The sequence below is a fragment of the Lycium barbarum genome, chromosome 12 (genome assembly GCF_019175385.1).
Source record: "Lycium barbarum isolate Lr01 chromosome 12, ASM1917538v2, whole genome shotgun sequence".
NCBI lineage: Eukaryota > Viridiplantae > Streptophyta > Magnoliopsida > Solanales > Solanaceae > Lycium > Lycium barbarum.
Genome location: NC_083348.1, coordinates 72396788 through 72418887, shown reverse-complemented (window position 1 = coordinate 72418887; position 22100 = coordinate 72396788). Strand labels below are relative to the sequence as shown.

General features: G+C 38.9%; 2 protein-coding genes and 1 pseudogene across 2 annotated transcripts; all 3 read left to right on the top strand.

Moving 5' to 3' along the window:
* The first annotated feature begins 6291 nt into the window (after positions 1-6291).
* Positions 6292-7122, top strand: LOC132624413 (protein RKD5-like). The gene is made up of 3 exons (XM_060339196.1): positions 6292-6333; positions 6420-6536; positions 6910-7122. Exons 1-3 carry the CDS (start codon positions 6292-6294, stop codon positions 7120-7122), a joined length of 372 nt encoding a protein of 123 aa, XP_060195179.1.
* A 2251-nt stretch (positions 7123-9373) lies between these two features.
* LOC132622694 (dehydrodolichyl diphosphate synthase CPT3-like) lies at positions 9374-10997 on the top strand. Its single transcript, XM_060337345.1, has one exon. The coding sequence runs from the start codon at positions 9967-9969 to the stop codon at positions 10828-10830; it is 864 nt and encodes a 287-aa protein (XP_060193328.1). The 5' UTR covers positions 9374-9966; the 3' UTR covers positions 10831-10997.
* Positions 10998-12139: 1142 nt separating this feature from the next.
* LOC132624138 (dehydrodolichyl diphosphate synthase 6-like) lies at positions 12140-13435 on the top strand (annotated as a pseudogene).
* Positions 13436-22100: the final 8665 nt, after the last annotated feature.

Here is a 22100-nt window from a genome sequence, read left to right as displayed (position 1 = left end):
CCAGTATGGTTAGCGCCCAGCTGGCACAAGGGTCACAGTATGGTTAGTGCCCAGCTATGGGTCCTCACAAAAAAGGCGACGTGAACAGTGCGCCGCCGTGAATAGTGGCGCCGTGAACAGTGCACCACCATGAATAGTGGCTCCGGGAACTTCTCTCTCTCTCTAAGCTTGAGAGCCCCTCTCTCTAACTCTAAGTTTTCTCAAGTTTGAAAGATGATAAATGAGTTCCTTAGTCATCAATTTGACTTAAATATCATGCCTACTAGTTGGACACATGTCCCACTCATGGCTTGAGCCCATCAAATTTGGCCACATGTCTTGGTGGGGCCCACACGACCACTAGTGCCTAATTAGTGAATAATTAATTTTTAATCCCCACTTAATAATCTAATCATGGTTAATTAATCCCTAATATCCATTAATATTTATACACTAAGTAAAATTTATAAGCAATTCATGTTCTAATAGAAACCGGAAATTAAAGATTTCTACTTCGTGCCCGAAAATGATCCCGTCTTTAACTTGAGTCGATTTGCTTGCGGGTAATTTGTCGTATAAATGTACGGGGTATAACATCCTTCCCCCCTTTAGAACATTCGTCCTCGAATGTTGAACTGATTCTGAATTCTCAATACTTTCTCAAGTGTTCTCTTAGTTAATTATGTCCGTCACATACCTCTTCTGTTTGTCGACTTGCTTTAATCCATTATAACGCAATCCAGGTCCTTACGTAGTCATTCCTGTAGTATTTCCCCTTTCTGTTGCTTCCCGAGGTAATAATTCCACGTCATTGCCTTCACTCTCCTCTTACTTCGCTGTCCGTTGTCAGTTGTATTGCGAGCTCTTCCGTTGAAATCTTACTTTCTTCCTTGTGCGCTTAGTCTTAACTTGACTCCTTCTTCTTTCAATTAACTCCTCCTCTTCCTGTGTTCGCTTTCACTTTCGTTACCACTTGACCTTTATCCTAAATTTTCCCTATAGAACTTTGTAAGTCTTTCTTATTTTATATTTGCTTTCCCGTTTCACACTAATCACATCATATCTTCTAGTTACTTCCTTGCTAGGCTTCACTCACTTCTATAACAATCCTTATGGTATTCATATTACATCCTGCGGACTAGGCGTACCTAACCCTTCACCTTTTCTGATTGATCTTTCCCTATCGGTATCAACTTTCAAGGCACATTATGAACCTATATTTCATTCTTTTTTTTTTCTTATTCCCGGGAAAATTTGGGCAGAGGTTCCTCTGTATTTCTTACTATTCCAAAACCTGCACGCAGGAAATACCAACAATGCCTCACAGGGCCAACATATATATGCATATATCATATCGTGTCATAGCCACACAGGGCTCCCAATATTAACAACAGTATGAAAATGATGGACTTACCTCGTATGTCTAATCCAAACTGCACCTGTTACACTTTCCTGTTTACCTTCCCTTTCAATCTTTAACCTTACATTTCAATCGTACTTCAAATACCTTACCCGACATACATTCTTCGTACCGTTGCTTACCTGCGTACTTTGTAACTTCCAATAATATTAGTCACTTTTTTCTGTCGATGCCGTTCTACCGCTGAAACCAAGGGTTAGTGTAAGGAATTTCATTTCCTATGACTGGGCTCTATCGCACGATCTAAGATATGAAAGAAAGGTAACATCCTAAATGTCCTGTAGCCTCCTGTTTATAGATGTGGTGCACAACACACCGATAAACAAGACTCTACTAGACATGGCCTGTAGACATTCCGAGGACAAACCGCTCTGATACCACTTCTGTCACGACCCAACCCCGTGGGCCGTGACTAGTGCCCGAATTGGGCACCCGAACACAATCACAAATCCGAGTGGCAAACAGATAACTTATACCGACACAAATATCAGACACTGCCTCAGATTATATCAAACCCATCCAGGCATATAACAGAAGCCGACAAGGCGGTGTTTCATATTTATGAGATTTTCAAAGAAAATTTCGGCAGAGTTTCCTTTGTTTTTCGGACTATCCAAAATAACCCTGTACACAGCAAATACCAACAAAGGCCACACAGGGCCAACAGAACAACATATACATGTGCGAGCCGACAAGGCTGCCATAACGAATAGAGTCATGCAAACACATCCGTACAGAAGTAGGCACACACACCCACAAATACGTCTACAGACCTCTAAACAGACAAACCGAATCATATGGCGGGACAGGGCCCCGCCGTGCCCCTGAACAAATACATATATACATAGCGAACGAATATATATACCAAAATGTGTGCTCTGAAATGAGAAGAGCACTCCAAACAGCAGAAGAGGGTGTCCTAAATGGGTAGATCACCAAACTGTGCGTCTGTACCTGCGGGCATGAAACGCAGCCCCCCGAAGAAAGGGGGTCAGTACGAAATATGTACTGAGTATGCAAAGCAGAAAATACAGAAACAAATCTGAGGCATAAATGAAATACTAGTACAGAACATAAGTATAAATCCAACATATCAAAATTTGTTTACTTTAAAAAATATGTAAGTCATGCGTAGGGTACAGAAGAATATGGTCGCCCGCCCGTCGATGGCGCCATAACACAGCATAACACCAGAATGTTTCAAATCTCCGTATCCCCGTCACATATCACAACATAACGCCATACACAGCATAACACCAAATATAGGTGGAACCCGACCCTCTTTTGCGAGTAGCTCGGTGAACCATAAACACAGCATAACTCCGGAGTATATCAAAGTGCGCACGATAACAGAACCGGCCCGGGAACCGGCGAAAGATATAACAGAACGCACGAGCAGAGTCATGAGTAATCATATGCATAAAATCATTATCATAGACTCAAATATAAGTAAATGACCATACTTGAAATTCGAAATGATAATCATACCAAATTCTTTCAAAAGTCGTCCGAATTACATAAAGGAAAGTCGCGGGACCCACGGACGGGTATTGACCCCAGCCGGGCCCGCCTATGGAAAACATACTTATCATACGCCATACAAACTTCTACGAACATATCAAAGCAATCCGAGCCTTTCTGTGAAAGATATGGCGTTCAAAAAAATTTCAAAATTCCTTAAAGTGAAATCTTTTTATGCAAAGTTCGGAAAACGATTATTTCAAAGACATAATGGTTCATATTTCATCAAATCATACATAAGAGTGCCAAGGGATACATAAGGGTCATAACATGCTCGGATTTCGAATCTTAGAATTTTCCTCAAGGCTTATAATCTAGCCTATTGAAAACTAAGGCATGCCAAAAGAAAGAAGGGTTGCGCTTTACATACCTCGTACGCACTCCAAGATAGCCAATCTAAAGTAAATCCCAATCTACGCCTCGGGCTCCCCAAGGTCTACAAATATGCCAACGAATATCCAATATTAAACATAGGCACTTAAGCCATTCATTCCAAACTAACATTAAATTCTACAGAAAATTTGGCAGCATTTCCCCTGTAAATAGGCCAACCCGAGAATTTAACTCGCTCAAAATCAACAACAACAACCACAATAACCAACCTAGCAACTCCAATAACCAATCCGAAAGACAATATTACATTAATACTCTCTTTTTCATCATTCGACAACTTTCCAAATATTCAATTCAACGGCTTACCTTCAAGCCAACATCAACGCCTATACATTCAAATACTAACCCAAACCCATACTAACAACATTCAAGAACATTCTAAGCAATTCACATAATATTTCCAACGATCCAACAATTTCTCCAAATTGGGCCGAAAACAGCCCCAAAAACCGAGAGCAGCCCCTTTACCACATTCCTCATTTTTAAGTCATGATTTGTATCAACAATCCACACTATAACGATATAATTCTCATAAATATAAAGATTGCATTAATTTCACAAAATTCTCCAAATCAGTCCGCAACATTCACCATATTAATTTGGGACATTAAACTCTCATTTCCAAACTAGAATTCATAACGACGACAACTAAAACACTAAGCGATATTGATTCATCCTTTGCCAAACATTGGGGCTATACACGGCCACACTACACACATACACATATATTGATGATTTTTATTCTCTTCTCCACTCGACAACAATCAAACATGCTACAAAAATTTTATTCATTAACCCAATCACACACCCATTTACACGGCTAGCTCCCCAAGCACACAACCCACTTCCAACATACAATATTTCACCAATTTCATCCATATTAACATACCACAATATGCATAAAACATTTATAGCCCATAAAACAATAGAAATTCTTACCTTTGTTCTTTACTCCACAAGAAAGTTAGGGTTTGCGATTTACAAAAATGGATGGTTTGATCGCTCCAATAATGCTTCCACGCTACTTAGGGACCTCCAAATAGTGGGTTAACACCAAGGAATTATTTTTGGGAAGGCTAGAAATGGGGTTGGATTTTTCTCCTCTTGGCCGTGAACAGTGGCGGCATGAACAGTGCGCGTGAACAGTGCACCACCATGAATAGTGGCGCCGTGAACAGTGCGCCGCCGTGAATAGTGGCTCCGGGAACTTCTCTCTCTCTCTAAGCTTGAGAGCCCCTCTCTCTAACTCTAAGTTTTCTCAAGTTTGAAAGATGATAAATGAGTTCCTTAGTCATCAATTTGACTTAAATATCATGCCTACTAGTTGGACACATGTCCCACTCATGGCTTGAGCCCATCAAATTTGGCCACATGTCTTGGTGGGGCCCACACGACCACTAGTGCCTAATTAGTGAATAATTAATTTTTAATCCCCACTTAATAATCTAATCATGGTTAATTAATCCCTAATATCCATTAATATTTATACACTAAGTAAAATTTATAAGCAATTCATGTTCTAATAGAAACCGGAAATTAAAGATTTCTACTTCGTGCCCGAAAATGATCCCGTCTTTAACTTGAGTCGATTTGCTTGCGGGTAATTTGTCGTATAAATGTACGGGGTATAACACACGCGACCTCCATGCCCTTTACATTCCCCTGAGGGAATCGACTCTTACCAGTTGAGCTGCAGCTCAATTGGTAAGAGTCGATTCCCTCAGGGGAATGTAAAGGGCATGGAGGTCGTGTGTTCGATACCCGTAGAGCTGCAGCGTGAAGATGGTTTATCGTGCGGACACGTGTATCCTTGCTACAATACATGAGTATGTCATGTCATGCAGATCATGTTCATGGTGTCCAGTATGGTTAGCGCCCAGCTGGCACAAGGGTCACAGTATGGTTAGCGCCCAGCTGTGGGTCCTCACAGAAATCATGTTATTTAATTTATGATTTTTTCCCATAGTTGTGAATGATTTGTTTGGGGTTTTGTGGAATTGGCCTAATTTGTGGTTTATTGTGGTGTTCGTTACCAAGAAGTGCCAAAATGGAGATATGGGAACTATTTAGGGAGAAGATATGTGAACCTAGTCCTCACAGCTACCCAGGACCAAGACCTTGGTGATGAAGATGGCATTAGTCACCAGAAGGTTCCAAAAAATGATCAGGAGAGGAGGGTCAGGCCCAAGCCCATCATTGACTGTGTTATTACTTGTTTTGTCTACCAAATCCTTAACGGGGTTCGTAACATAGATTGTTATAAGTACCTTGGGATGGGGATTACATGTCTGTTTTCTTCTACTTTTTGTGCCAAATAATTTTTTTTACAATATAAAAGGCCGGGTTGTTTAACAATAAAAGAAGGTGGTGCCGAGAGGTGAAGGTCCAGCGCGTCGCGCTGGTGTTTCAGGGCTATGCAGCAAAACCAGCATGCCGCGAGCTACCCAGCTTGATGCAGTGGCCTTCTCTTCTGGGCACCTTCTTTTATTGCTCATCCGCTCCAAATAGCTTTCATGTTCCTTCTTTTGCCTTCGAATTGTCCCTTAGCTCTATTTTGGACCTTCTTGGTACCTAAGACAAAGCTATTTATAAATGCATATAGGATAGAGAATTACTTACACAAAGTCAAAAGAAGAGAAAATTATCTTGATAGTAATTAGTGGAAGAATGCTAAAAAAAAAGTGGAGATTGCTCTATGATTTATAACTGCTAAACACAACAGTGCAATAAAAACTTGCTGATTCTGTTTACCATATTTTAGGGCGTGGACTGAAGCAATATCTGCCTTAATTGCAATCCTGTATGGACTTATTTTCTTGGCTGAACACAACTTAATTGCTTTATAGAAAAGAGATCATTCTTTTTTATGTTTGTGCTTGAATGTTCACAATGGTTGTTGTGTTCTTTTTCTTTTTATTTAGCTGGGTAAAAAGCTGCTCGGTATATAGTTAATCTCTTGTCTTTTGAAGGAATAGTTAATGTCAGATGTAGCAACGATTAGTTTGCTGGCAATTTCTGCTGTAATTATCAGATGTACCACAACCTTCAAATACTTTAACATGTGTAAATGTACAAGCTTTTGCTGTGATAATTTTTTTTCTAAAAGGACTATGTCTATGTAGAGAACAAGAAACGGAGGCCAGCTAGACATAGCAAGGCTCTCTGTAGAAGATCTTTCCAGTACTTTGACCTTCCAAATGTCGAGGCTTCAAAAAGTTTGAAGGTTGGACTGACAGTACTCAAAAAGAAATGCAGGGAGTTCGGCATCCCTCGATGGTCACTTTGGAAGATCAAAATCTCTAGACAATCTCATACTTCTTCTCCAGGTCTCCTCTTCAGCTGGTGTATATTTTCTCCTAATGTGTTGAAAAAACATATTTCTTTTTTGTTTCCTCGTTTTTAGTATATAACTAAATGTAGGAAATTGGTCAATGTTACTAGATGGATCGACCAAACAATGCTCTTGTAACATTCAATATCTCCTATTCAGTATTAGAAGAAAGTATTTTGATATTATTCTGATATTGCTACACAAGTTGGGTCACTTAAGAATGTTTCTTATATTGATTTTATTGCCTGGATGTATGTTTTAGTAGAAAGAGGTGCAACGACAACAGGAGGAAGATGAGTTAGCAGCTACCACAGTGGAAGAGAGAAAAAGAATGATAGAATATGAAAGAGAAAACATAGAAAACAAGCCCTTCGTGGACATACTGGAAGAAACAAAAAATTTTAGACAAAATATGTTCAAGAGAAGATATAAAGCCAGAGTTCTTGAGAATCAATGTCGAAAGTTATCAGTATTATAAAGTATCAGACATAAGATAGTTAAAGAAGCACCCGAGAAAATGTAACTATAGATTAGCTAGCTAGACTTTTTACAGAGATAGCAATCCTTCCCACAAATCTTAGACTTTCCTTGTGGGTCATTTTTGTTATTATGCAATTCAATATCCTATTCTGTGGGTGTTTAAATAAACAGCTTGATCAAGTTATTCATAGGACAACTGGGATCATTGTCTAACGGATGGTTGTGTTGTGGCAATCAAAGCTTAATTTTGAAGCTTATTAGCACTTTGATTACAGAATCACTCTATCAAATGGTTAATTATTACTTTTAGTTGATCATCTTGGCTGGTCATCCATTTGAAAAATTCCCCTGATGTCATGCTTAGTATGTTTTGAGTATTGCACTTTCTGGTTTAATGACACACTAAACAGTAAACAGAACTCGAATTAGTTCATATGACATGTATGAACTCTACTAAGGTTGTGCTATAACTGCCTTAGTGGATGAAGAAATAAAGGTGCTTTTCTGGTTTTTGTGCTGTAGGCAGCAAAACATGTAGCAACAAAAAAACATTTCTTCATGCTGCTGATTTTCTACAGCTTGTGCCAGCTGAGTTTGTCGCTCCTTAATCTTGAACACCTTTACAACATGACCAGATATTTTACAATCCCAATATTTCTCTCCAGGTCTGAAACCAACAATACTCTCAGTGTGGGGAGCTTTTTTGCAGTGCGGACGTCGCAGAATTTGCCTCGCTTCTCTCCTTGCTTCTGAGCCAGCATCTTTTCTATCTCCAGTGGCTCTTTTCCACCTGAACTTGTTTGAACTTTTTCCTTTTAGCTTGGCCACAAACACTTTTTCATTGCTCTCCTCCATCCTCGGCAATCTTATGTTTTCAGTTGCTTATAGAGCATTTACAAGCTACGGCAAAGTTATTTTGTTATTATCTTTGGGGTCTTCAATATATGATTTTTTCTATTCAGACCTTTCCGGAATGCTCACCAAGACCTTCTCCACAAGTTTCATCATCTAGTTCTAACCCGACAACCTGATCCGGTTCAACACCTTCAAAAGCTTGTCAGAGAACTCATTCTTAGTTTCTGTATCTTTCTTTTTCAAGGCCTCAATGCATTTGCTTTGGTTTATCACTGCCTTCGAACTCTTCCTTACGCTTTTCCCAAGCTCATTTGCTGTTTCACAAGCCATAATCCTTGTGAATATTACGTCTGAGATAGTAGAGTGTATACAAGACAAAGCCTTGAACTTCTTTGCAACTTCTAGGGCTGTGTTGCTTTAGTTTGTCTACCATTCCCACTACTATGCAAAGATCAAAGGCTCTCAAATAAGCGTTCATTTTAACTGCCAAAATCTGATACTTTTTCCTGTAAACAGAAGAGGTGCAAGGCTAGAAAATTACTTGTAGCCATTGAATGGAGGATGTTTTTCCAGCTCTTTTATTTAAATATCCTTCATCCTTGCTGGATCTCTCCCAAACTCTCAGAGTCCCACAAAGAACATGCGCTCTGATTCAAAATGAAGGTTTTCTTTTGAAAGGGTAAAAGGACAGACAGAAGTTATAGTCAAGATAGCAAACTCAAGAAACAAACAGCTGATTGAAAAATGCAGGAACAGAAAAAAAGAGCGATGGAGTTGGTGAATAAGTAAAGTAATAGCAAAAGCAAAAGGAAAAAAAGGTTTCCCTCCCCTAGCTGCAAATGAATTTTCGTTTCTTAAAGGTAATACATACATTTACATACAGAATCAGCACTGCAAATTTCCCAGAAGTCAAGCTTCGCGATATCCTACAAGCAACTAAGGATTCGGCGCCAGATTTGGAAAGTGATAGGTATTACTGATGGGGGCAAATATTAGCTGAAGAACTTGGCTATTAGCAATGAATTTATTCATAGATTCAACTATTTCTGATTTGGTTGGAGTTCAATTTCATCATATCATTATTTTGTGCACACTTCCATTTTTTAGGCCGTTTTTATCAACAATTTTCTTGCACTCTGTCACCTCTGTCTGTGTTTAACTGTATTTTAACTGTTAAAAGTTACTTATAAAAAGCGATTTAGTCTGTGGATTGGGAAATTTTTAATCAGAGTTAAGTTTATGCTTGCTTAATTTGTCTTTCTATTTCTATGCAACTGGAGAAGACTGGAGACTCGCATGTTTACTCCCATAAATTATTTTTAGCTTCAGCCTAAGCCCTTTAATTAGACTAGTGTTAATGGCACTCCATTTTGATGATTTGTTCCTAAGATGTAGTTGGAAAATCTACTTTACCCTTTGCCATGTTTTGTTCGTTTCTTTCTTTAAGTCATAAGGGACAAATACATAGGTTTTTGAGGGTTTGAAAATTAGGTCGATTTTAGGTAAAAGAAGGCCAACATACCAAAACTGTGAATTACAATGTGATGTAAATGCAGGCCCTTATAATTCGCCCACATCGAGGATGCTGCTAACCAACTAGAGATCCCTAACTTTTGCATTTACTTAGCTAAATCACCATCATCAGCTTTCTATCTCAGTGCCCATTTGAGGGTACAGATACCCTTTTCCAACAGCATGTTTTGAGTATTTCTGTCTAATATACCTCTTTGTTTTATTCTTTTTTCTTCAATGTTTGTCGTTCTTGTACTCTATATGTAATCTTTATATGGAGTATAATTCCATATTATTAGCACGAGTCTGAGGAAATACGGGGTCTTGACCAAAAAGAAACCAACTTTGAAGGGTGATCTTAATTTATAACAGGTTATTTTGATGGTCTAATATGCTTTCTGTTTTGGTATGAATGTTGACTGCAGGTTCTGACTCTTCGACTACAATTATTTGAATTTGGTTTGCGATTGAAAAAATGTTGAAGACAATTGATGGTTTAGCAAGAAGGTTTGTGGGGAGTTCATTCCTCTACATGCGCAGATTTTTGTTCCGCATTTTATCAGTAGGTCCAACTCCAAACCACATCGCCTTTATTCTGGATGGGAATCGGAGGTATGCCAAGCAACGGAATATGACTGCGGGCACTGGATACAGAGCTGGATTTTTGACTGTTATGTCCATGCTCAAGTATTGCTATGAATTGGGTGTCAAATACATGACAGTATATGCATTCAGCATTGATAATTTCAAAAGAAGGCCGGAGGAAGTTAAGTACTTGATGGACTTAATGCTGGAGAAAATCGAAGGACTACTCAAGCAAGAAAGCGTTGTCAACGAATATGGAGTGAGGATACATTTCGTAGGAAACCTGAAGCTTCTTGACGAGCCGGTTAGAGCTGCGGCTGAGAAGGCTATGCAAGCCACTGCCAACAACACCAAGAGCATTCTCCTTATCTGTGTGGCATACACTTCTACTGATGAGATCCTGCATGCCGTTCAAGGATCCTGCCAAGAGAAATGGAACGAAATCCAAGAACTTAACGCGAACCAATCTCAAAATGCAGAAATAACTGAAGAAAAATTGGAGCTAGATCATGTCATAAAGCTGGTAGATATAGAGAGGCATACATACATGGGATTGGCACCTGATCCTGATATTCTGATCCGAACTTCGGGTGCAACTCGCCTTAGCAATTTCCTTCTTTGGCAGACTACAAACTGTTTACTGTATTCACCAAAGGTGTTGTTTCCTGAGATTGGTTTACGACACTTGGTATGGGCAGTGTTGAACTTCCAGCGACTGTATCATCATTTGGAGAAGGAAAAGAAGCAGTTGTAAAATCATTGCTATTGTTCCTTTATGAGTCTTTTACATGTACTTTGCCCTTTTTTCTTCAGATCACCAGTTGCAATTATTCATCATTGCTAATGTCCACAATTATTCCAAAGGGATATCTCAAAGTTTATTGAATCTGATATTAAGGATGATCAGTGATCATTTCAAAAATTTAACATTCCTCAACTATTTACTAAAGTCTTTATTTGGATTGAAATCCACAGTATACTGTATATCAAAATACATTCTCATTATAAGTGCATCACAAACAGTGCAATTAATTTTGTAACAGAACAATTGATTAAAATCATCTTATTGTATTAAACGAATCAATTATGAGTAAGCTTCATCAAAGCACGGCCTGCATCCTCTACTTTGGCCTAGCATATGAAAATTGACTTACAAGACATAAAGATGAAAGAACTGAAACAGGTTGCCTCATCCTTTTCACTTTTCAGTGAAGAATTAAGCAGGTTCACCATTAAACAATAATGGAGAACAAAAATGAAATTAAGCAAAAATGAAATTGAGGAAGGTTAATCTGAATAAGCTTTGCTTGTTCCTTTAATTACCTTGCAATGGGATAACTCTCGGCATTCTCATTGTGTTTAACTTCAGCTAAGCCTCATCGGCTAACGTTAGTAAATAGCACTTAGTTATACTTTTTGACTCGTAACATGTAATTAGAAATTTCAGTTTAGCCTTGATCTCATTTCATTTCTTTCTTTAAGTCATATGCACACATTAAGAAATGTTAAGATGCCCGACCTTGGTTGAGGGAAGGACTTGTCTCCTCATATGATTTTGAGCAATACTCACTTTATAAGTTAGCTTTTAGGGTTGAGTTAGACCAATGCCTGCTTTCTTAACATGATATCAGAGCCACCCTAATCCATATTCTTGGTTTGTCTCATAGTGTTGGGTCCTCATATTATTATGTTGTCCATGCTTCAAGTGTCTTCAATTAGGTGCACGATCTATTTTCTTAACAAGAAACAATAACATAGGTTATTTAGGCACACTAAATCGGCGGATTTTAGGTTAAGTAAGGCCATCATACGAAAGCTGTGAATTGTTTTATGATGTTTGAGCTTATAATTTGCGTCTATCTCCCTAACAAGTACCACATAATATGCTCACACAGAGAACACTGCAAACAAACTGGAGGTTCCTTTGTCCTGCTTCTTCTTTCTCGGCAATATATATATATATATATATATATATATATATATATATATATATATATATATATATATGTATATAATTCACTTTCACTTAGCTTTGACAGCACTATCATTGGGCATCTCAGCTTCCATTTAATTTTTGGACACACACAGAGAGTCTGTTTTACAGCTAATGAGTACGAGTAATTTGGTTTTACATACGTATACCTCTCTGATCTTTTCTTTCAATGTTTTTTAGTTATACTTTATGTAATAAGTGTAGAAACATGCTTTTGGAATACAATTCTAATATTACTACTTGATAAGGGAAACCACATTTGGATGGCGATCTTTGTTAAGTTCTTTTTTTTTGTTTTGTTTTTGTTTTGTTAAGTTCTTGATAATTGTTCTACAATTTGTTTCAATTTTGAGCATGTTGGGTGTTTTAACATCCCCTGTATTTATCACAATGTTGACTGCAGCTTCTGACTCTTAATTAAATTGTAGTGTCTGTTGAACTTGGTTTGTACTGGAGAATGTTGAAGAGAATTGATGGTTTAGCAGTGAGTTTGGTTGGGGGTTCACTCCTCTACATCTTTACTCTTGTGTGTCGCCTTTTATCTGTTGGTCCGGTACCAAAGCACATCGCCTTTATTCTCGGAGGTATGCCAAGAAGTGTAGTATGGCTGAGAGAAAAGGATACAGAGCTGCGTTCCTGGCTGTTATGGCCATGATCAAGTATTGCTGGGAATTGGGCGTCAAATACATGACGATATATGTATTCAGCGTAGATAATTTCAGGAGGAGGCCAGAGGAAGTTCAGTGCTTGATGGACTCAATACTGCAGAAAATCGAAGGACTACTCAATCACAAAAGCATTGCCAATCAATACGGAGTGAGGGTACATCGTTGGGAACCTGAAACTTCTTAGCGAACCGGTTAGACTTGCAGCTGGGGAGGTAATGGAAGCCACTGCTAACAACACCAAGGGCACTCTCCTGGTCTGCTTGGCTTATTCTTCAACAGATGAGATTGTGCGCGCTGTTCAAGAATCCTGCCAAGAGAAATGGAATGAAATGAAATACAAGAAGTTAACTTGGACAAAGCTCAAAACATTGAAACAACTAAAGAAATTCTGGAGTCAAATGATGTGATAAAGCTGGTGGATATAGAGAGGCATATGTATATGGGATTGGCACCAGATCCTGATATACCGCCTTAGCAATTTCCTTCTTTGGCAGACTACAAATTGTGTGCTGTATTCACCAAAGGTATTGTTTCCTGAGATTGGTTTGGCACACTTGATATGGGCAGTCTTGAACTACCAGCGACAGTCTCCTCATTTGCAGAAGAGAAAGAAGCAATTGTAAAATCATTACTGTTATTACTCTGCTAGTCTTTTATGTATTTTATCCTGTTTTTTGCTCAGATCACCCGTTGCCTACTGTTAGTCTTTTATGTATTACTGAATTCCACTGTTTAAGAAACATTACAGTAGTAATTTGATTCACTTGTTCTCAAACAAGGGTGTCAAATGGCCTGGTTGGACGGGTTAAAATGGGCTATGTGAAATGACCCACCCAAAAGTTACTGGGCAATTCGCAGGAATGCCCCTCATTCGGGGTGGTCTTTAATTTTTGCCCCTCAAATTGCTAGTCTTTAATTTTTGCCCTTCGCGTAGAAACCTTGAGGTTCTGGGTTCGAACCCCGCCTTCAACATAAAAATAAAAAATAATTTCGCAAGGCAAGGCTTGCGGAAAGTTATGTCGGATCCGGCATATGCGCCTTAAGGCTTTTATGCCTTAAGGTAATTTATAAGGCAGACTTTTAGTTATGCCGGGGACAGCATAAGTTGTCTTAAGGCATAACTTTAATTATGCCTTAAGGCAACTTATGCCACATAAGGCAGACTTTTCTCAAACTCTTGCCTTGCGAAAATATTTTATTTTAATGCCTGAGCGGGGGTTCGAACCCAGAACCTCAGTATTTTCGGCCACCTTTTCAAGTGAAGGGCAAAACTTAAAGACCACCAATTTGAGAGGCAAAATTTAAATACCACCCCAAAAAAAGGTCAATCCAAAAAAAATGAAAATTACTTACGTTGAAATGGGTTGGGCTTGTCACGACCCAACCCCGTAGGCCGTGACTAGTGCCCTACTTGGGCACCCTGACATACCTACCCACATCGAATCTCATACAAACAGCATATATGGCTATAACTGCTATATGCCGTCTCAAACTATATCAAACTTTATTAGACACATTTCAGCGCAAACATATACATATACATATATCAAAAAGCCGGCAAGGCTATCAAATATTGTTACGTCCCGTATTTTTATACATTGGGACAACCCGGATTAACTATGATAAGTTAGGGCCAAGACTATTCCGGGATTTGAAGACGGGACTTTTGACTTGTGATTTTATTTTGAGACATAAGTTATATATGAAATTGTTGGCATGGAACACTTAGGAAAAATCGGGACCAAAATTCATATAATTGGAATAAAAAATCTTGCTCAAAAAAAAGGCCATTTGGCCATGTGGCTTTGGAATGGACCCACACATTTGGTGGCCAATTTTAATTGGTCCACCCCATGTGTGGGCCATGGACACTTGGACAATATTCATATAAGCACAAAAGATGACCAAGTAGTCATCTTTTCTACCATTCCAACATTTAAAAAAAAAAAAGAGCAAGAAGTTGAAGAACAACTTCAACCACACGGCCAAGAACAAGAAAAAAAAAATCCAATTCAAGCCATCCCAAAATTATTTCTTTGGTGTAAACCCACTATTTTGAGGTCCCTAAGTAGTGTGGAAGTGTTGTTGGGGCGATCAAATCATCCGTTTGGTAGAATCGCAAACCCTAACTATTTGTGGGATTGAAGAAAAAAGGTAAGAATTTCTCTTGTTTTATGAGTTGTGAATGTTATATGCTTGTTGTAGTATGTTAATATGGGTGAAATTTGTGAGATATGGTGGGTTTGAAGTTAGCCGTGTAAATGGGTATTTTGATTGGGTGTTGAATAAATTCCTTGTAGCAAGTTAAATTGTTGTAGTGTGTAGGATGGCTAAGAATCATCAATATATGTATATGTGTAGTGATAGATGAATATGGGTCATGCTATATGCCAAAGAACACTAATGTCGCTTAGCGTTTTAATGGTTGTTGTGATGACTTTTATGTTGGAAATGAGAGTTTAATGTCCCAAAATGATATGGTGAATTGTTGCGGACTGATTTAGGCTTATTGTGCGTTTGACGTAATTTGTATATTTATGAGAATTATATCGTTATATTGTGGATTGTTGACACAAATCATGAATAGAAGTTGAGAAGTGTGGCATACGGGGCTGCTCTCGGTTTGGGGCTGTTTTCGGCCACATTGGATTAAATTATTGGATTGTTGGAAAAATTATGTAAACTGTTTAGAAAGTTCTTGAATGTTGTTGGTAAGAATTCGGGTTGACAATTGAATGTATGAGCTATATTGTGGCTTGAATGTAAGCCGTTGAAACGAATAGTTGGAAAGTTGTTGAATGATGTAAAAGAAAGTTACTATTGTTATTTTGTCTTTCGAATTGATTATCGATGTTGCTAGGTTGGTTATTGTGGTTGTTGTTGTTGATTTTGAGCAAGTTAAATTCTCGGGTTGGCCTATTTACAGGGGAAATGCTGCCGAATTTTCTGTAGAATTTAGAGTTAATTTGGAATAAATAACTGCTTAAGTGCCTATGGTTAATATTGGATATTCGTTGGCATATTTGTAGACCTTGGGGAGCCCGAGGCATAGATTGGGATTTACTTTAGATTGGCTATTTTGGAGTGCGTACGAGGTATGTAAAGAAACCTCCTTTCTTTTTGGCATGTCTTAGTTTTCATAGGCTAAATTAGAGCCTTAAGGAAAATTCTAAATCCGAAATCCGAGCATGTTATGATCCGTATATGTTCTTTGGCACTCTTATGTATGACTTGATGAAATATGAACCTTTACGTATTCGAAAAATCGCTTTTCGAACTTTGCGCAAAAAAAAAGGTTTCACTTTAAAGAACTTCGAAATTTCCGAATGCCATATCTTTCACATAAATGCTCGGATTGCTCCAAGATATATTTTTATAAAAGTTTGCATTACGTATAACGAGTATGTTTTCCATAAGCGGGCCCGACTTGGGTAAATTCCCGTCCGTGGGTCCCGCGACTTTCCTTTATGTAATTCGGGAACTTTTGAAAGAATTTGTTAAGACTATTATTTCGATTTTCAAATATGATCATTTTACTTATGTTTGAATTTATGATAATGATTTTATGCATATGACTACTCACGACTCTATTCGTGCACTTAGTTATTTCATTCGCCGAGTCCCGGGCCGGTTCTGTTATCGTGCGCATTTTGATATACTCCGGAGTTATGCTGTGTTATGGTTCTCCGAGCTACTCGCTAATGAGGGTCGGGTTCCACTTATGTTTGGTGATGTGTGGTATATGGCGTTATGTTGTGATGTGATATGTGACGGGGGTACGGAGATTTGAGACCTTCTGGTGTTATGCTGTGTTATGGCGCCATCGACGGGCGGGCGACCATATTCTTCTGTACCCTATGCATGACTTGCATATTTTTGACAGTAAACAAATTTTGATATGTTGAATTTGCACTTATGTTGATATTTTCATTTCGTTATATCTCAGATTTTTGCTTTCCTTACATTCTGCTTTGCATACTCAGTACATATTTCGTACTGACCCCCTTTCTTCGGGGGCTGCGTTTCATGCCCGCAGGTACCGACGTACAGTTTGCTGATCCCCCAGTTTAGGATATCCCCTTCAGCTGTTGGAGTGCTCTTCTCATTTCAGAGCATACACTTTTGGTATATATATATTTTGTTCGCTATGCATGTATATATTTGTTTCGGGGTACGGCGGGGCCCTGTCCCGCCATATGATTCGTTTGGTCAGTATAGAGGTTTGTAGACGTATTTGTGGGTGTGTGTGCCTGCTTCAGTGCAGTTGTGTTTATATGATCTCTTTCGTTATGGCAGCCTCGTCGGCGTGCGTTTTGTATATGTTTTTGGGCCGTTGCTGTCACGACCCAACCCCGTAGGCCGCGACTAGTGTCCGACGTGGACACTCGTATATACTTACCCACCAAATCTCACTTATGCCTATATATTATGAATCTCGTGCGTCCCAAATTATAAACATATCTTTTAAACCATTATTTATATCATAAAACATAGATCGATCATATTAACGTAGTGTAGGGGCAAACTGGGCACAAACCAAGCAAACATCACTGACCAAACACGACCCATGACCCACATACATGTCTACAGGCCTCTAATACAGACAACGGAATCATATGACGGGACAGGGCCCCGCCGTACCCAAAATAACCATAAACACGAAATCATATACACCAGAGAGTTCTGTACCGAAAGTATGGGCTCCGGATCAAAGGAGCACTCCAAGCAGCAGACTGTGTACCCTAGGCTGGCGGATCACCACAATAAGCGTTTGTTCCTGCGGGCATGAAACGCAGCCCCCGAAGAAAGAGGGTCAGTACGGAATATGTACTGAGTATGTAAAGCATGGAATACAGAAATCAGAACTATAGTCGAAACAAGCGGTAAAAGAATCAGTACATGGTCCAGAATATCAAATCACTCACTCCCCAGACCCAGATCATACAGATCATCACAGATCATACAAACCGATATAGCCTGTCAAAAGGGTTGCCAAACGTACAGGGTTTCCAGACACAACTTATGCCTACCTAGCTCATGTGTCAGCCGGAATGTATGACATACATAATACTCAGATGACGTCATATATAAAAAGGAATACGGGACTTACCGGGTACTCAGATGATATAGTATACCGGTTGGAATACAGGACGTACAGAGTATCAGAACTTACTTTCCAGACGCAGATCACACATAGTGCACATTATAGTCATATGCCATATCAGAACGCCATAGCGTATCGGATCAAACGCTGCAACCTGGGAATCATATGATGTTTACAAGAAGTGTGCCACCTCGAGCTCAGCCCAGTACAGTGGTCACACCATACATAAATGTAACGTATCAGGCGGCGTATAGCCGGAATATATCATATCAGATCATATCATATCATATAGGAACACGCGTCTACAAGGGGTATGCCACCTCGAGCTCGGCCCAGTACAGTGGTCATCCCATGCAGAAACTGCCCGTTTTTCCCGCTCGAGCTCTGCCCAGTTGATGTGGCGTGATTTTACGCCACAATCGATGCTTTTTAACTATAAGTTTTACTTGTTTTTAAGCAAGTCTATGTCATTTTACGTAGTTTTTGTCATGTTTCAGGTAATACGAGGTCCCTAGAGCCTAAGTGTGGAAAACAAGCAAAAAAAGTTGCAAAACTGGAATTTACTGGAGGTTCTGGAAAATATCGTGGAAAAATACTCTGCGCGATCGCGCAGAGTACCCACGCGATCGCGCTGGAATTTAACGCGATCGCGCCTACGCGCGTTGTTAATTCCACGCGATCGCACAGTATCGACACGCGATCGCGATGAAGGGAGCAGTGGAAGCTGACGTCATCCACGCGATCGCGCAGACACATGGCGCGATCGCGATGAAGGATTTTCGGCAATTTCGACCAGAACTCGGATTTTGACGATTTCTTCCATTCCAGTACATATAAATAGAAAATTAGGGCAAAACATGAGACATCTTTGGCACAACACACAAGTTCTTGGAGGCTAGGGTTCATCACCAACACCTTGGAAGAGAAGATTTGGAGACACCAATGAGAAATTCTTTACCCATTTCTTCTACTCTTGCTATGTATTGAATATTTATGTGTGTAGTATTTCATTTCAATACTTGAATTTCGTTTATGGAAATATTCTTGATTAAAGTTTGGATTGAATCTCTTGTTTTGCTTATGTGTTGAATGATTTTATTCCTAATGAAGTGAGTTATTGTTTCTTTAATTAATCTCATTTTGAATGATTCTTAAGGGAGTAGCTAACCCTAAGACTTGCCCATTTATTTCGGTTTAAACTTGGAAGAGGCAAACTCGGGATTGGGAAAAATTAATTAACAAGAATTTGGGGCGTTAACCCTCATCTAATGGAAATCGACCTAGGAATAGGCGACACCACTTGTAGCCATATTTGGGTGTTCTTAATGCTCCTAATTGCTTTAGGGATATTCAATTAGGTAGTCTAGTTAGTCTTCGGAAGAAGCTAATTTAGAGTCATTATCCGAGGCTAAGTAATATAAACTCACCATTATTTGTAAATCATGAAGTACATTGGATCGTTACTTGAGTGTAGTTTCCCTTGTATCCATGCTTGTGGCCATTGATCATTTTACTTGCTTTCTAGGTTAGTTTACATTTTTGCATTAGTTATAATTCTCTCAAACAAAACCAAAACATTATCTATCGTTTGGCTTTAGCGTAGTTGGTGAAAATTCCTACTTTTCCTAATCGCCTACATATTGTTCTCTGTGGGATTCGACCCCGACTCATAGTTGGGTAAATTATATTTGTATACGACCGTGCCCATTCCAATTAATAGGGTGGATTTGGACGTTATCAAAAATGGCGCCGTTGCCGGGGAACAATTGGTGTATTTTGGCTAATCTAGGAAATAAGCTAACTTGCTTTGAACCGAACCCGTAAATATTTGTATAAGTATTTTCTGTGTTTTATTATATATAAAAAAAAAATGGCATCTTGGAATGAAAATGGGTTTGATGGTTGTAATCCATATTTTGATGACCCATGTCCATATTGTGGAGGACCCCACTTTTGGCAAGATTGTGAATATGCTCCCGGGAGAGAGATGTGTGCACCGTCTCAATCCTATGATGAGAGTATTTGTAATATATGTGGTGGTCAAGGTGGACATTGGGGTGATTGTCCCAATTATTTCACTTCCCCTCCCCCTAGTTGTTCTAACGAAAATGCTAGTTGTGCTTTTGAGTTTGATAGGAACAATGATATGGCAAACGAAGGGCAAAGTACCGAATATGAAGGTATCATGGAATTGCTCCAAGCATACTTTGACCGGGAAAGGGAGGAGGAGCGAGAACTCGTCGGGCAATCCATTTTGGAAATGAACAAATCACTTGAGGATGAAAAAATTTCAATTTCCATGGATGTGCCTATTCCTCAAAATGAAGTAGTTGAAGAAGAGATTTCAAATTTACAAGATGAGCCCGGAAATTCTTGTGACCACAACGAGAGTTGTGAAATTGAAGAAATGGTTCAACTTGAAGAAAATGAGCTAAGTCATGAAGAAGAAATTTCCAATTCTCGAAAAGAGGAAATTGAGGAAATGTTGAATGGCATTATGGCGAGAAATGAAAAATATGGGAAGATTGTGGCCAATTGGTGGGAAGTAGTTCAACATGGAGATGATGAAACTGTCCAAAACATGGATTTCTCCATGTTAGGATTTTTACAAGCTTTGGACGATTCTCACCATGAAGAAAAACTTGACAAAGAGGAAATTTTGAGCCAAGATTGGCTAATGAATCAAGCTCAACAACTTGAAGCCTATGAAAATCACCGTGAAGGCTTTTCACGGATGATGGAAGAATATCTAAAAATGCATGTTGAGCAAAGTCAAGAAATGGAGTCACTTGAAATTGCTATCCAAAAATTGGAGGCCGAATTCAATGCAAAGATTGAAGAATGTAACACTCAATATCAAAAAGCCATGGATAGTAGTGTTAAGTTGGTTTCCAATGAAGAAGTGGCCACTATTGATTTTCAAGAGCTAATCATAAATTACCAACCAACAAATCCTAGAGTAGTGAATGATGCCGAGATTGAAGAAATGATACTAGAGTTGCATAAAAAAGTTCATGAAATCATTTTTGAAGACTCTAGTTCATTAATGGGTAAGAATGTCAAAATTCATGCAAACTTGGAATTTGAGCGCGTTGGACCACATTCGAGCCATTTTTCAACATTGTGCTTGGTTGATGATATGAAAGTTGAACTAACCGAGCCAATAGAGAATTTTGGATATGAAGAAGAAAGCGTTTTTATTTTAAAGTTTGCTATGCCAAGAAGACAAAATGGCATTCCTCACTCAAAGGCCAAAAAGTGCAAAATGAGACATTCGAGAGTTGGCCTATTTGTTTTTCTGCCACCGCCCCATGAGCGTCATCATAATCTTGATTCAAAGTTGGGGCGCAAATTCATAAGCTCCAAATGGCGAGAAAAGCGGTAAAGTTGGTATCCGTCGTGTCGCGACGTTAACTTAAGCGCTTGGTGGGAGGCAACCCATCGTTTTTAAATTTTTAATCATTTTTTTTTTAAATTTGATTTTTTAAAATTGTTTAGTTTATGATTTGTGACTAATCTGCAAAATTTCATAATTTTTGGAATTGTTTTGAATAGGTTGAGTTTTCAGAACAGCCACAAATCAGTAGCTGCTGGTTTCTGCTTATTTTCTGAACTGCTGGTTTTTGGCCGAATTTTACTCTTCGCGATCGCGCCAAGAACCCACGCGATCGCGTCCAAAAAAAAAAAAAAAAAAAAATTTAACTCTGCGCGATCGCACCACATCATCACGCGATCGCGCAGAGGCGCGTTTCCAGGTTTCAAAACAGAGTAAAGAAAGGGCAAAACGGCTTAACCCCTCATTTCCTCCACTTTTTCTCAAAAACAAAAAAAATCTCTCTCAATTTTCTCTCCAATTCAACTTCAATTTTTAAGAAGAATTCTTCAACTTGCAACCACAAGGTATGTGATTCTTTCATTGTCTTGTTCCTAGGGTTGTTTTTATCATCTTTCCATGTTAGAAATTGTGAAAGAAAAATTTTCTTCCACTTGTTTAAGCATGAAAATGTGATGAAATTGCTGAATTTCTTGTCATGTGAAGTGTTGTTTGTTGTGAGTAATGTGAGTTGAGAGATGGGTGTTGATATGAAGAAAAAAATGGGGCAAAATACAAGCTTAAAATCGTTGAATCGAAGCCCCAAAAATCATGCACGCCACCTGTTTGTCAAAATGTTTCTGAGAATCTGAAAAGACTCTGCGCGATCGCGCTGAAAATAGACGCGATCGCGCTGAATAATTTCTGAAAAATTACGCGATCGCGT

Excerpts from the sequence above, each read along its gene's own strand:
- LOC132624413 (XM_060339196.1), top strand. The coding sequence starts at position 6,292 with ATGTCAGATGTAGCAACGATTAGTTTGCTGGCAATTTCTGCT. Across the intron at positions 6,334-6,419 it reads GTTTGCTGGCAATTTCTGCT|GACTATGTCTATGTAGAGAA; the intron begins GTAATTATCAGA and ends TTTTTCTAAAAG. Across the intron at positions 6,537-6,909 it reads AGGCTTCAAAAAGTTTGAAG|AAAGAGGTGCAACGACAACA; the intron begins GTTGGACTGACA and ends ATGTTTTAGTAG.
- LOC132622694 (XM_060337345.1), top strand. The coding sequence starts at position 9,967 with ATGTTGAAGACAATTGATGGTTTAGCAAGAAGGTTTGTGGGGAGTTCA.